The sequence below is a fragment of the Camelus ferus genome, chromosome 1 (genome assembly GCF_009834535.1).
Source record: "Camelus ferus isolate YT-003-E chromosome 1, BCGSAC_Cfer_1.0, whole genome shotgun sequence".
Taxonomy (NCBI): domain Eukaryota; kingdom Metazoa; phylum Chordata; class Mammalia; order Artiodactyla; family Camelidae; genus Camelus; species Camelus ferus.
Genome location: NC_045696.1, coordinates 50,876,632 through 50,893,247, shown reverse-complemented (window position 1 = coordinate 50,893,247; position 16,616 = coordinate 50,876,632). Strand labels below are relative to the sequence as shown.

The following is a 16,616-nucleotide window of genomic DNA, read 5'->3' as shown; positions in this document are numbered from 1 at the left end:
ATCTTCAAGGACTATAATTTAGGCTACCACAGTCCACCCACTGGCCCACATGCAAAATTTACATTCACCCCATTCCAGTATCCCCTGAAGTCTCAGCATTAGCTCCAGTTCAAAATCTCATCGAAACATCAGTTCAAACCAAGTCTGATCATCTAAGTGAGATACAGGTCAAACTCTGGATGTGATACACCCTGAGCCAATATTCCTCTCCATTATGATCCTAAAAAACTGGAAAACAAGTTATCTGCTTTCAAAATACAATGATGGATAATTACATAGGATAATTACAGACATCTCTATCCTAAAAGAGAGAAAATCAAAGGAAGAAATGGGTCACCAGTCCCAACTCAGCAGGGCAACTTCTATTATATTTCAAGGCCTGGTAATAATCTTCTTTGTTCTGAGACTTCATCCTTTGGGTCTATGGCTTTGTCTTCTATGCCTGTGGCTCTGACTTTGACCTCTGTGCCTGTGGATCTGGTCTCTATACCTGCAGCCCTGGCTTTGAAATCATTATTCCTTTTCCTTGAAGCCCATGTTTGCCCCTGAGTAATTTTATAGACTTGTTTTCTATCTGGAGAATTTTAGGAGTTTGACACCCTTCCTTTATTTTATCCTATCTCTGTCCCTTTCAGTACAAGCTAATAGTATTTCTGCTGGTATAACATTCTCAAAAGATCGTATGGGTCTCCTGTGTATGTCATGGAAAAGCATGTCATTAGATAAGAAGTCCCCGATAGAGCTTTTGTGGATAGTTCCATCTTTGTTGTTGGCTTCTGCTGAGATCATTGAGAGGGTCCATGAGTCATATGCCTAATCTTTTTAGAAGTAGCAAAAGGTTATCCAGCCATACACTTCTCTACAGAGCATATTTTCCTAACAGTGACTCCTGCTTTGAGTATCTTTTGTAATCTAGAGTGTATGAGAATTTCTCAAACTAAGTCCTGGTTCCTTTTTGCTTAACAGTTCTCTTAATTTATCTCTTGATAAATGCACATTTCTACCAACATTCTCTTTATAGTGATATGTTATTTTCTGAGATGATACTGGCTTTCTCTACCATGCTGCTCACTTCCTCTGGAGCCCTCACTGGAAGAGTCTTTAACATTTGTATTTATATCAATAGTCATTTTAAGACATTCAGGCTTTTTCTGTCATAAATTCACCTAAAAATTATTCCAGCTTTACCCGTTATCCAATTCCAAAGCTATCTTCACATTTTTAGGTGTTTGTTACATCAGCACCCCATATCCAGGTACCAAAAACTGTACTAATTTTGGGGGACTTTGTAACAGATTGCCACAAACTTGGCAGCTTCAAAGAACAGAAATTTATTCTCTCACAGTTCTGGAGGCCAGAAATCCTAAATTGGTTTCACTAGACTGAAATGAAGGTGTTGGTAGGGCCACATTCCCTCTGGATACTCTAAGGTAAAACCCATTCCTTACTTCTTCTGGCTTCTGGTGGCTGATGGTGGCTTGTGTCAACATCACTCCAATTTCTGCCTCCACTTTCAGATCACCTTCTCCTCTTGTATTTGTCAGAATTTCCCTCCCCTTTATAAGGATGCATGTGGCTGCATTTAGGGTCCACCTGGATACTCCAGGATCCTCTCCCTAACTCAAGATCCTTAACTTAATTACAGCTGCTCAGTCCCCTTTTAGTCAGCTAAGGTAACAGTCGTAGGTTCCAGGGATTAGGTTATGGGTATCTTTTGGAGGGCCATTCTTAAGCCTACCATAGATGATGTGTATTATTTTGTTGTTCTTGCTATTTCACCTGACCTGACTCTTAAAAGTACAAACATTAGAGACAGTAATGTGAGCTTAAACTGGTTTGGATTTTCCCAGCTTCTATAGAAATCTCATTACAACATGTTTCTTAGGATTTATCCTGAAGGTTGGATTTAGTGTTAATTAACACTATCTTAACAGAGGTGTCTGTCTGATGTTTTGATACCTGGCCATAATGTGAACGGACCACATTATAGACCTTTTGCTAACTAAACTTTGTAGCAGCTAATGTTTGATGTGCTGTCCACAGGCTGCTTGAAAGCAGCTCCTCTAGGTTGAGGTTTGTGGAGCCCCTAAGTAAGATTTCACCTTTCCTTTGTTGTCTTTGTTGTTTTTTTCCTGTAACAGTTTTATTGATATATAGTTCACATGTCATACAATCTACCCATCTGAAGTATAATATTCAAAGATTTTTAGTATATTCACAGAGTGTGCAATGTAGTCAATTTCAGAACTTTTTCATTACCCCCAGAAGAAGCCCCATACTCTTTAACAGCCAAACCCTATTTCTTCCCAAACCTGTCGGCCCTGTCTAATCTATTAGATGAATCTATTTTTTTCTCTCTATGGATTTGCCTATTCTGGACATTTCCTATATATAGAATCATGCAATGTGTGGTCTTTTGTGTCTGGTGTCTTTCACATGTTTTCAAGATTCGTCCATGTTGTAGCTTGTTAGAACTTTATTCCTTTTTATGGCTGAATAATATTCTTTTGTATGGATATTGCACATTTTACTTACCCAGTCATCAGCTGGTGGACATTTGGGTTGTTTCCACTTTTTGGCCCCCTACCTCCTTTAAATTATCAGTCCAGTTGGGAAATAGACAAAGAAATCAGACAATTGCAGATTGAAATATCAGCTTTATCAATAATAAAGGTGATTATAGCAAAAGGCTTAGCTCTCTAACCCTCTAGACTGCAGCTCTCCTTCTCATTCCCTCTCCCCGCCTCCCGACGCACAGGAGCAGAGTCTGCTCCAGTCACTTTACTTCAGTGATAGGCAGAGCCTGTGCTCTGAGGACAAGCTCCTTTGTATAAACCAGAAGGGGCCAAGCCATGTAATTCCTCTAGACAAGGCGAGGAGAAGATGGAGCCTGTAGTGCAAAACTTCAGAAAGGGCAAATCACTCCTGCTTTAGGAGCCAACATAGATAAGAAACTGAGAGGGAGATGAAATGGTTCTTTCTAACACTGAGAAGACTGGCGTTTTAGTTTTTTGTCTTATAAGTTAAAGCAAAACATTTTTCTTTGATTGTGAATTATTTAAAGTTTCTTCAGACCAAACATGTAAGCAGTTGAACAGTTTAAATGATAGCACTTGTGAATTCTAATGTAGCTTGTTGTCGCATAATTTATAGATTTCTCCAGCAAATAAAGGAAGATAATTCTGAGTTGATTAATAAACTATGGACTGATATTCAGCAAAAAATAGCAACACAGTCACAAATAACAACATCTTCAGGAACTCCATCATCTGCTTCTCCACCAGGAGACCGAAAAGGTTTGGTCCCCATTTGTGTTGTTTTCCCTAGAGAGTAGCTGGCTTTATTATGTTCTTCCTGAAGCACAGTAATTTTTAAAGGAACATTACTTGAGTTTTGATTGTCTTAGCCTGATTAAAATACTGATTGATCTGTCAGTTGAAATGCATAAAAGACTTTTTGTTGTCGTTCACCTGAGATACGTTTGGAAATACTCTTCCTTTTAGCTGCTCTGAATGCTCCCGATGCTGTCAAGAGAATCCATAGCAGACTTCCACCTGAGGCGTCTACCACGACTCTAGATGCCAGCTATGCTGTGGGGCAAGTGCTGAACTCCAGGAAGCAAAAACAGCTGTTAAATAAAGGTTCCACCCCTTCATTCACAAAGATGAGTTATTAAACATGTAACTAGATACAGCTGTCTTAGTTTCTTAGTACGTGTTTTTTCCCTTAAGCTCATCCTGTTGGATTCTACTAAGTAAGTTTGTTGAATGGTAGCCAAATAATGTCTACTTTTATTCCATTTAATTCTAGAAAGATGGTTCTCATACATTCATTATGGATAGCATAAGTCTGGTTTGAACAGTATAGTTTTTTTAAATGAGAAAATGATGATAATTTTTATTGTTAAAAAGCTTTCTATAAATTGTGAACAACAGTCAAATGTTTTTCTAGTATAATTTTTCCTGGTCTTAACATAGAATGACTTCTGTCATTATCAGTGAAAAAAAGACCTCCTTCCAAGCAGAAGAGTAGCACGTTATCAGCCAGCACAGCCTCCACGGATTTACCAACTAGCAGTAACTCCAGCCTGGATGTCCTCAAACACATGATACACGAAGTGGAACACGAAATGGAAGAATACGAGCGGTGGACAGGACGCGAGGTCCAGGGGCTCCAGAACAGTCAGGGTCTCACCGGCTTCACCCTGTCACTCGTGAGCTCCCTCTGTCGCCTGGTTCGGTACCTTAAAGAGGTAAGGGCGTGGGGTTGTCAGTCTCCCCTTCTGTCAGACTGCTAGCAGAAATGGGTGGGGTTTTCCTCTCAACACTCGAGTTATTGGAATCTCCAAGTATTTGAATAGCTTTGTTTAAAAGACCTCAGCTCTGAATTATCTGTAGTAAAGGTTTATCCTGTTAATTCCCCTCAACATCTTGATACAGATACATCAGATAAGTGATGTTGATTTTATTTTATTTTATTATTTATTTAAAAAATTTTTTTGGTGGGAGGTAATTAGGTTTATCTTTTTAGTGGAGGTACTGGGGATTGAACCCAGGTCCGCATGCATGCTAGGCATACACTCTGCCACTGAGCTATACCCTCCCCTCTGATGCTGCTTTTAATATGAGCTTTAGTAAAATATAATTAATAAGGTAAGCCTGCTATAAATAAAATTATATCTTGTGCTAATACTCAATATTGCAGTTTGACAGTGACAGATTAATTAGAAGTACTAACCATGTCCTCGTTCTACTGCTCTTCTCTCCTTGCTACTCCCACGTCAGTTCAGTGTGGAGAGTGGCATGCCTGTAGTCTGTAGACATAGATTAGGAAAATTCTTCATGTTATCTGCATCACTGGTAACTTGGGCTTTGCTGCAGTGTCGGAAGTAGGAGACATTTTATTGTCGTTAAAGGAATAATTTCATTAATTCATTTGTGAATAATAATCAGTCCTCAGAATGCTATGGAATTAGAATTGGTTATGTATTACATCTTTTTGAGAAATCTATTTAAACTGTTATTTATTTTTTATGTATTTAAATTTGTTAAGCAAATATGACCAAAAAATGTGAAAGGAAATTTTATTATTTAAAAAAAAGTTGATTCGCCACCCTGATTCACATGTATCAACTTCTCTGGCGCTGTCTTCCTAAAATTGCTTTTTAAAGATTTATTATACTGTCAGACTTGTGGAAGTCTTAACACTCCTCCACCTGTAAGTCAGGAATCTCTAGGAATGTACTTCTGGCTTTTGGAAGGTATTACAGGCTTAAAAAGCAGGTACTGTTTAGTTAATCACTTGGTTTACAAAGCTAAATAATTTAAATTTGCTTTTTTAATTTTTAATTATTTTTTAACAAACTTAGTTTTTGAATTAGTGATACACTTACATGGTATGAAATTCAAAGATACAGAAGGGTATATGATGAAACATCTAATTCCCACCCAAACCTCCATTTAACTTGTTTGCTTCCTCGTCACCAACTAACATTACCAGATACCAGCGTGTCCTAGAGATGGCCTACATATACGTAAGCAGTACGCATATGTACTTCTCTCCATGCTCTTCTACAGAAATTGTAGTCATTTAATTCTATATACCATTCTGTTCATTGTGTTCTATCTAAAGAAGGGAAGAGATAAAGCAGCACATTTTAATGAAATATAAACCTTTTAATAAAAATATTAAGTCATTACAGTCACGTAATATATCCTTTGCAAGTATTACCTTGTTTGACAGCTTGAGTAGGAACTTTTAGTTTTTGACATTCAATGCTGTTGATGGGAGTTTATTTGATTTTCTTTTTGTAGAGTGAGCTCCAGCTGCGTAAAGAAGTCGAGACAAGGAAGCAACTGGAACAGGTGTTAGGTGATCATCGAGAGCTCATTGATGCTCTGACAGCTGAAATTCTTCTCCTGAGAGAAGAAAATACTGCTACCCAGGTACTCAGATGAGATCCCAGATTTTTCTGTGTTTAGTAGTGTAAACCATCTTTAAGAATATATGAGATTCTCTTCCAGTTGGCTTTTGGTTTAGTTGTGCCGGTGTGATTATCACTTCTTTATTGTCATCAACAGTAACTTTTATTGAACATTTATTACATTGGAGGTCCTATAGTAGAAATGTGCACTACAAATACTGTACAGAATAAATCTACTGTCTTTAAGAAACTTGATATTTATTGGGGAGGACAGAGTCTACATTTAAATGATAACTACCAATATTACAGGAGTTTATTGAAAGTGTGAAATGAGTGTTATGATAGTTACTTTTAGTTTCAGGACAGCAGAGGATACCCTTTGAGGAACCCTCCTGTAACATACACCATTTAAAGATGTTTATAGTATCTTTAGTATCTTTAGTCATCTTTTTGTCAAATAGTGGTTATTATTACTTTTATTTATCAGCCAAAAGAGACTAGAAAATCAATAGTTAGAAGACAAGTTGTGTTTGTGTCAGTGGACATTAGATATAAAATATGCATTTTTTTATTGATGTATAGTTCACATACCATTTAACTCACCCTTTTAAAGGGTGCAATTCAGTGGCTTTTTTTAGTATACTCACAGAATTTGGTACCAGCACCATTATCTAACTCCAGAATATTTTCATCACTCCAAAGAGAAACCCTATACTCATTAGTATTCACTTTCCATTCTCTCCTTGCCTCAGCCCCTGGCAACCACAAATCTGCTTTATGTTTTTATAGATTTGCCTAATCTGGATGTTTTATGTAAATAGAATCATGCAGTGTGTGGTCTTTAGTGTCTGACTTCTTTCACTCAGCATGTTTGCAGGGTTCATCCGTGCTGTAGTGAGTGTCAGTATGGCATTCCTCTTTATTGCCCAGTAATATTCCCTTATCTGGCTCTATCACACTTTGCTTATCTGTGCATCAGTTGAAGGAGATTTGAGTTGTTTCCTCTTTTTGTGTGCGATGAATGGACAATGCTGCTGTGAGCATTCATGTGCAAGTATTTGTGAACATATGTTTTCAATTCTCTTGGGAAGGTGGGCACTTTTCAAGTGTATCAATTTGTTCAACAAATCTTTACTGAGCACTTACTGTGGGCCTGGCACTGTCCTAGGTACAAGAAGTACAGTAATGAATGAAAAAGAAATCTGGCCCTCATGGAGCTTATACTTTAAATAAATCCTTAAAAAAAAGAAGTGAAGTATATTGTAAGTTAGATGGTTATGTGTACTATAAAGAAAAAGGTAGGAGGTATAGGAAGTGTCTGGGGTGGGGAGGTGTAAGTGAGATGGGCCACATCTGTCTGAGGAGGAGACGTTTGAGCAAAGGCTTGAAGGAGGTGAGGGAGCCGGCCTGCTGATGGCTGGGGTAAGGGCACTTGAGACAGAGGAACAGCAAGGGTGAAGGTCTTTAGGTGGGAATGTGGCTGTTGAGCTCAGAGCCATGGAAGAGACCAGTGCGGCCAGAGTGGACTGTGGGAGACAGAGAGTAGGAGGAGGTAAGAGCCCGGAAGCCAGACCATGTGGGACCCTGCAGGCTGGATAAGGACTGGGGCTTTTGTTCCCAGTGAGAAGGGAAACCCCTGAAGGGCTCTGGGTAGAGAAGAGAGTGATCTGACTTAGGTTTTAAGAGGACAACAGTGGACTGCTATGTTGAGATTAGATCAGAGATCACCACCCTTTCTCCGCTCAGGGTGCCCTTAGTGTCTCAGAACACCCCGGGCCAAAGAAATACCCAGCAGTCTCACTGATTAAGTAGTGAGGTTCAAACAACTCAATAAGTACTTACGTCTTAACAACTTGGATGCTGTGTGAAAAAAATAATACATGTAAAGTGATTGAAAAAGCCATATTTTTATTCATGATTAAATAACCATAATTGTTCACTAATGAGATCACAGATACCTGTTGGGCATTGTACAGCTTCTCAAAACTTGGAATCATATTGGACACCATCACTCTTATTTCCTACTCCACAATCATTTTAATGCTTTTGGGCACAGCAGCTACTAAAAACTCAGCTTCACAAAGATAGGACACCATCAAAAGGAATGTATCTCGATCTAATGTGGAGTCTGTGAACTGCTTCAAGCTAGTAGTAGTTCACTGGTACCTGAACATCAGTGTTTCCCTTGAGGATTTAAAATGTCCTGTGGTGCCCCTGTGATCCATTCTGGTGCCCCCAGGTGCAGTCTGGGAGCAGTGGAGGACTAGAGTTTAGGTGGTCAAACACAGAAGCAGAGTATTACAGACAGGAGTTACTGGAATAATTCAGGTGAGACTATGGCAGCTTGGTTCTAGGTTGGAAGTGGAATAGGTGGTGAAAAGGGACCAAATTCTGAACATGTTTTGAAGTCAACCAGTAGGATTTGCTGATGGGTTGGATGTGAAGTGAAGGAGAAGACCAGAGAGAAGAATCAGAGTTTTGGACTGAGCAGTTAGAGGGACAAGTGTCGTTGATGAGGGGCTGTTGCAGAGGGGTTTGCTTTTGTATATTTTGAGTTTGAGAAGCCTGTGTGAGTTCTAGATGGAGTTGTTAAGTAGGCCATTGGGTATATGAGTGTGGAATTTGGGGAAAATTTGGCTGATATAAAACTGTTTCATGGCCTTTCTTTAGCTGTCATACTAATAATATTTCTGATTTCTGACCACATCTGATTTTTATCAAATGTGTGTACATCTTGGAGATAAATATGTCTGTTTATGTATATACAGTTGTCCCTTGAACAGCACCTAGTTTGAACTGTGCTGGTTCACTTACATGTGGATTTTTTTCAATAAATACGTACCACGGTACTACACGGTCTGCAGTTGGGTGAATCCGTGGATGTGGAACCTTGGATGCAGAGGGCCAACTATAAAGTTAGGCACGAATTTTTGACAGCAGAGAGTTGGTACTGCTAACTTCCACGTTGTTCAAGTGTCGACTAATATATATATATATGTATATATATATATGTATATATTTTCTCTTAATACTATTTTATATGCATTACCATAAATTTTTATAATGCTCATGTTTATCAGTTTAAATGCCTGTATAATATTGTATTGAGTCTCCTCCCTCTAATGTATCTGACTCTTGGGGTAGCTCGAGAGTCAGTAGGTATCATCTATGTGAAGGGATTTTGTAAATTGAAAGCCCTGTGAAAGGGTTAATTCTTATTGTAGCAGTGCACTTATTAATTAATGATGTTCCATCATTTATTTAACCATTCCTCTATCATGGAATTTAATAAATATTTATAATTATGTATTTTTATGAAAGCATTATTTTAGTATTTGAATGAAAGTCTGAATTCCTAAGAGTATTTGAAGCAATGACATAATTATACATATCTATGTGATGATTTGGGGTCTGATATGCCAGTAATACTATTTTGTTCTCTTTTCTTGAGGCGAGACTTCAGCAGTACATGATCACAACAGATGAGCAACTTATATCACTCACCCATGCCATTAAGAACTGTCCTGTGATAAATAACAAAGGAAGTCAGGCATTAGAAAGGGGAGCCACAAGTAGAAGAAATATGGACAGTCCAGGTGAGTGGAATAATCTTATTATCTCAGATTAGCATTAAAATAACTTACAGAGTAAACAAAACTGTAAACTTATATGTAGCCGTTGGCTGTTTATGCATAAACAGCATTGTCACTGTTACATTGGCCACTACTATTTCAGCTAATATTTATCAGACGCTTTCTCTATGCCAAGTACTTTTACAGTGTTTTGTATGTATTATCTTGTTTAATCCTTATAATGCAGCTTTCACTTAATTTGCAAAAAGTTCTGCACTCAATCTTATGAGGTAGGTGTCCTTGTTATCCCCATTTTTTAGATGAGAAAACTAAGGCAGGAGAGAAGGTTAATAACTTACTGAAGTCACACAAATAGAAAGTAGCAGAACTAGCTTCCCAGACATGTCGGAATTTAGTGCAGCACCTTTCGTTATGGTGCCCCAGGTTCAGGAGGAGAAGAGGTGGTCTTGGGAAGAGAAAAATAGAGTTTCAGAAATTCATAACTTTACTTCATTTGTGGTAATGCTTTGAAAGCCTTTCTTCATCTCATGGGCCATCATCATATTCCACAGGCTGAATAGGACATATAGGATTTTTCATGTTTTTTACTTCTAAGTAATACTTTGATGAGTGTCTTTGTGTGGAAAGAGTTTTATATGTTTAGGAGTGTTTTCTTACGGACTCTAAGAAGTGGCTGCCTCTAAAATTTCACTTGCCTGACATAAACTCAATGGCTAGGGTAGGTCTTCAAGGGCAGGGGACCCTTGCGCTTCTCTCAAAAACAACTGCTTCTGGGGGTGGGAGGATAGCTCACGGGTAGAGCACGTGCTTAGCGATGAACGAGGTCCTGGGTTCAATCCCCAGTCCCTCCATTAAAAAAAAACAAAGCAGAAAACCAAAACCCGGCTACTTCTTCCCAGTGCTGGCCCCACAGGAGCTTTTCCTGTGGGTTCCTGCTAAATGAGGATATGGACTAGAAAAGGAAGGCTCTGGAGACCACGTGATTTTGCCCTTCGTGGAAATGCACGTAAGTACCAATACCTGACATGTGCTCGTAATTCCTTTAAGTACTAACAGCCTTTCATCTTCTTCAGAGGGTCCAGTTGTGAATGCTGATGTCTCCATGCCGTTGATGTTCAGAGGGGATGAAGTGGCTGAATTCCCTCAGGAAGATTTGCCTGTTAAACTGTCTCAGGTGCCCAACCCTCCAGGAAGTGGGAATCTGGCCAGCAGTTTTCCAGCACGTGTATTTGAGCCGGCTGTGTTGCTAACACCGCCCCGACAGAAGAGCACCTCAGAATTCTCTCCTTTGCAGGATGGTGAGCCGCCTTCTTCTCAAGTTATACGGCAGTTGTTTTTATGCTTCATAAATGTAATAATTGTGTTCATTGTTACCTGAAAAGCAGAATTCCAAAAGGTACTGATTATTACACATAACCTTTAAGCTGAAGGAGGATTTTTTAGGTTGTTTATCTCATGGGTGTTACAGCTATGGTGAAATGTGACAATGAATTTTAGTATGTGTCTGTCCCATCAGACATGGTAAATATTAAGTAAACTCAGGTCAAAGGACCAAAGTCCTCAGCATTAAAATGTGGAGTAAGGGGAATGCCCTCTGTCCCTATGGTCCAGGGACATAGGAAGTGGGAAGAAACAAGAGGAGATTTTACTCCAGAAAGTAAAGAAAGTTTAACCAAGGAGAGGTAGGAACTGGAACTTTGAGGATTTTGAAAGTCAGATCTGGTTATTAACCTCTTTTTCATCAAAGTTTTTAGCCTAGTCAGTTGAGGGAATTTTATAATGAAGTGTCAATGGACAATTAAAATTAGCTTTAGAGTCCCTTGTGCAACACATATATAGCTTTAAATCAAATTTAAACAATTTATTGTTAATCCTGAGCTCAGAGATTCTTAACTTGGAGCTCATGGATGGTCTTCAGATGCTCCACAGACTGCTTCATTGCTTGGAAAATTGTATTTATTTGTCCACATGCGCATTATTCTGGAGCTGTAGCTTTCATTTCACTTTCAAAAGAGCTCTTTAATCAAAAAACTACCTTAGACTTTCACATTTTCAGAAAAATGTGATTTATTCTTTATTTGCCTAATTTTTTATTTCTTAGAGAAGAGTGTTTATATTCCTATATAGGGGAACAGGAGAATAATTTTTATTGTCATTGGGACATAAATATTTTGTCAGATTTTCTGCACTTTGTTTCCCTAGGAGGACATGGAGAGACCTTAAGAGGTTAAAGAAAATGACAAATCTTTGTTACATAAAATTTGTCTTGGCATTTACAACGCGCATGTAGAGTCTGTCAGATCTGCGTGGTGCAGGGAGACCGTGCTAGGCTGAGGGTCGGGAGTGCGGGAGTCTTGGCGTGCCCATCCAGTGACTAGCTGTGCAGCGCGGGGCTGAGATACTTACCCTTCCTGGACTTTCTTGTCTCTCAGATGAGAGGCTTTTCCTTTTTCTTTACTGTTCCTTCAGCACAACAGTTCTATGATTTGATATTTCTTCTTTAGAGATCTAGAGAGTATTTTAATCCCTGATTAGACTTAGAAAATATGATTTGAATTCTGATTTCTATTCAGGTTAGATTTTCATTCCTTAAAGTAATTTTTCAAATATTTGCATGATATTAATGAGCTTGTCTAATGATCTCTTATGAGATACTGGAAATTATTTTCCACTGGTGATAGTAAGATAGCTTGAAGTTCTTTTAAAGAAATAATTACAATAAATATGTTTACTCTGATTGCAAATAAACTTAATGTTCATTAAAGCAAGTTATTCTGGGACTGCTGTAGACATCATTTTGTTAGCATCAGGTACTGCACTGAAAATAATACTGCACATGTCTTTTACAGCAGCTAAAACTATCTTTGAATATGTATTCTGAATTGGTGAAGTTTTGTTATATTTTTCAGCAGTTTGGAATACTCACATGTAAAGACTTGTTCTGTTGAACTGAACATGCAGACAGAGATGAGAGATAGGGCCCTTCATCAGTGTTCAGTTAGGCTCTAGAACAACTCTGTTCAATGGAGCTTTCTGTTGATGATAAAAGTGTTCAATGTCTACTCCATTCAATATGGTAGCCACTATTTGCCTTATGGGGCTGCTGAGAACTTGAAATGTGGATACTGTGAATGATGGAACTGAATTTTATATTTTGTTTAATTGTAATTAATTTAAGTTTGAGTATGAATAGCCACATATGACCAGCAGCTACTATGTTGGACAATGTTGCCCTAGAATTTCCCATCATAAATATTTTCCTTTAGCTACTAATTAATTTCTGCTTTCTTTTATAGCCATGCTTCTTGAAAGAGTGGTATATATATATATATATATATATATATATATATATATATATATATATATAATGTGCTAGTTTCACTTTTACTTTCTCCCATTCACTTTTTGTTTTAAAGTATTAATTTAATTCATGTTTGCAGGTGGTTTTAAAAAAAACCACATATAAGGGTCTCCTCCTCCCCTACCTCTAGGCCTACCTCAAAAGCAATTATTTTTATATATAGTGGCTAACATTTGTAAATCTCAAACTCCCAAATTTATCATAATTGACTGTACTTCAATTAAAAAAAAAAGAAGCAATTATTTTTATCCCAATTTGATTTCTGTTTTTCTGCTGGTTGTCTTCATAATTAACATAAAATATTTTATATCTCTTTTCTTGAAATATCAACTTCACACAATCATTGCAGACTCTCCCTTTTTTTTTTTTTAACATTTTTTTATTGAGTTATAGTCATTTTACAATGTTGTGTCAGACTCTCCCTTATAAAAGAAGAGGGTTTAATTCATATTAACACCTACCTCTCTTCTCTAATTTGGGTAATTATATTTTTATTTTTAATTTTTCGATTGCATAACTTTGTGACTTAAAATACTTTCAATTTCTCCTTCATTGACTTTAAGTAATATCTCTTGGCTTTCTGCTATATAAGGTGAGGACACTAGCTCCCTTCCCTTCCTTCCCCCTCTCCTTCGTTTCCACATCCCACCATCAGTCAAGTTTGCCTTCCCTTTAATAGTATCAAGTTTGATAACATTTACATTGTTCTATTACAATCATGTCTTCTGTGTCTCATCTATGGTTGGATACTGAACATTGCAAGCAAATAACAATTACATTTTCTTTTGGTGTCCATTGTTACTATCAATCCTTGTTCCATACAAAAGGAAAAAGTTTGTAGTATGAAGATCAAGGTGAATTCTCTTTATTTCACTTCATCATTTGCTCAGAATCTTAGTTGGCTCTACATACTGGGACTTTCTTGTTCAGTTTTTATTTTGCCTGAAAGTTCAGACTGCTTTTACCATCTTGTTGACAAAAGAATAATGCACATTCATCATATCTGCAAGTCCTTTAGTCATGCTGTCTTTGGCACGGAATCCACTTTCATCCCACAGATCCCTTCCCAAAGCCCCCCAGCCCCTGCTCCAGTCTTGACTGACTGCTTTCGGGGCCTGCTGTGCAGCTCTCGTACTGGGACTTGTGGTTATCATACTCCTGGGTTGAGCCTGTTGTGTCCTAGATTCCATTTCTTCCTCTTCTTTGATTTTCTCCCTCAGTTTTCTGAAAGAAGTCATCAGAAAGGGTATATAGAAGGTGAACTTTCAGTTTTTGAAAATCTGAAAATATTTTAGTTTTTCTCTTACACTTAACTGATAATTTGGCTAGAAGTAGAATTCTAGTTCTGTAGTCCCCTTTACTGAGAAATAAAGGTATTATTCCATTGATTTTTAGTTTCCAGTGTTGGAATTGAGATGTCTGGTGCCGTATCTAACTTTTATTTCTTTGTACTTTTGACCTTCTTTTTCTCTGTAGAAGCTTTTAGGATCCTTTATTTTTATTCTGAAATTGCACAAGGTGTGTTTAAATGTGGGTTTTTTTTTTCTCATTATGCTGTCAGGCACCAGTGGTGCCTTTGAGTCTGAAGACATGACTTTCTGCAGCAGTTTGGGGGAATTACATGTTGACCTTCTGGATTATTTCCTCATGTATTTGGTCTTATATCTTCCTTCTTACATTCTGGAATTTTTTTTCACTTTATACTCAAATCTGTCTTTTACATTTTTATATTTTAGCAATCATATTTTAAAATTTCAAGCAAGGTTCCTTTCTTATTGTCTGATTGTCCTTTTTTCATTATGAATGCAATATCTTCTGAGGATACCAGTTAAAATTTTGTTACATTTTCTTCTGTACCTGATTTTTTTTTTTTCTTCTCAGTCTCTTGTCTATTTACCTTTGTACTGCTGGCTTTCCTCATATGTCTTTATTGTCCATTCATATTTCAGAATAAATGACTAGATTAAATAGTATAGGTGATTGGCAAAAGTTTTCTTCCCTGTGATGTAGTTACATCTAGATCTGTTTTCCCAACAGATTTTGGCTAAAGCAGCTGCTTTGTATATATGGGCATGAGGTGTTAACTGCAGGCTTCCTTTAGAGTCGGCAAGCAGGATCCAGCTATTCAGTTGGGCCTACCACATTTGCTCTCCCTGGCTGGCTGGCTGGCTGGCTGGCTGGCTGGCTGGCTTGCTTTCGTTCTTTCTTTCTTTCTTTCTTTCTTTCTTTCTTTCTTTCTTTCTTTCTTTCTTTCTTTCTTTCTCTCTCTCTCTCTCTCTCTCTCCCCCTCCCCTTCTCTCTCTCCCTCCTTCCCTCCCTCCCTTTCTTTCTTTCTTTTTTTTTTTTTTTTGCTTTCAAGGATGGGTGGGGGAAGTGATGAGCAACAGCTTAACGGATATAAATGTATGAAAGAAACTTTCCAGTAATTCACCAGTTTAGTCCTCCTTTTCTCTTTCTCTGTACCTGTCAGCGTTGAGCCTGCAGCCTTTTTAGTGCCCCCAGAAGAGACTGGCTTTGCCTGTAGCTTTCTTCTAATATAGACATATTCTGAACTGTGGCTTCCGCTCAATTTCATTCTTTCACACACTTCTCATACACTCTCAGTCTTTCAGAAATGTGTTGAAATATCTGATTTGCTAGTGCTTCTCCCCAGACCATTATCTTTACTGTTGTGGGTTTATTTTCTTTTGTATTTCCTTACTGTCAGTGAAAGAGGGTGAGATAAATGTGTGCTCAGTCTGTAGTCTTGAACCAGAACCATCTCTTTTCCCAGTTCACTCCCAATTAGGTCAATCTACCTAGACCACTCACTCCTGTGTAGGGCTCCAGTGGCACCATGTTGCTAAGCCCAGGGTACACTTTTCTGACCTTACGTTTCTAGGTCTTACAGCAGTGTAACCCACAGTTAACCACTGCCTCTTTGTTTCCTTGATACCACATTCTTGTATTATTTCTCTTATCTTTTTGCTGCTCCATTTCACTCTACTTTGCCAGCTTCCCCTGCTTCACCCAACTCTAAATGTTGAGTCCTTCATGTCTTGCTACTGGTTTCTTCTCTCAGTCTGTTTTTTCTCTGTAACCTCACTTGTTCTCGTGGCTTCCAATACCTTCTATAAGCCAGTGACTTCCAGTTTTGGATCTTAGCCCAGATGACCTCCTGAGTTTCTGACCCCTGTTTCATCTTCTTGGATAGATATATGGATGACTTGTTAGGCACCTTAAACTTAGCATATTGAATACAATTCTTGATAATCTCTCTTCCCCCAAATCTGTTCTCCCTATCTTCTCCATCCATGCACTTGTGCATGCTGTCCTGATTTATGTGTTGCCCTCACTCCCCACTTTTGGCTTATCACTCTCAGTTCTGTTGCTAAAATACTTCACAGTGTATCTCCTACTCTCCATTTCTATAGCCAACATATCTTAGTCAAAGCTACCATCATCTATCTTCTTGCCCGCTACAGTTGCTTACTGGTCTCCCTACTTCTGTTCCTGGACCTTCTAGTTATCACAGTATTTAAGAAGTGTTAAATATATAAATTGAGTCATTGCCAAGGCTTCTCCAAGCTTCATTGCTCTTGGATTAAATTATAAAATTCCTAACATGGTTTAAAAAGCTCTTCAAGAAATGGCCCCTGCAGGCCTCTCCAGGCTCGCATGTTCCCAGTTCTCCCTTGTTGCCATGCTGTAGCTAGACTGGCCTTCACATCTGTTGTTCTCTCTGACTGTAATGTTCTTT

The 16,616-nt window shown here is 38.1% G+C and overlaps 1 protein-coding gene across 3 annotated transcripts in view; it reads left to right on the top strand.

Annotated features, from left to right (window-relative positions):
• The window catches only part of SPICE1 (spindle and centriole associated protein 1), a 49,848-nt gene that overhangs the window by 24,672 nt on the left and 8,560 nt on the right, over positions 1-16,616 (top strand). For all 3 annotated transcript variants that reach the window (XM_006174471.2, XM_032479223.1, XM_014566233.2), the window contains exons 8-13: positions 3,154-3,296; positions 3,504-3,641; positions 3,999-4,252; positions 5,814-5,945; positions 9,375-9,519; positions 10,590-10,814. In XM_006174471.2, the coding sequence (XP_006174533.2) occupies positions 3,154-3,296; positions 3,504-3,641; positions 3,999-4,252; positions 5,814-5,945; positions 9,375-9,519; positions 10,590-10,814 (1,037 nt within the window). The remainder of the gene's footprint in view (positions 1-3,153; positions 3,297-3,503; positions 3,642-3,998; positions 4,253-5,813; positions 5,946-9,374; positions 9,520-10,589; positions 10,815-16,616) is intronic.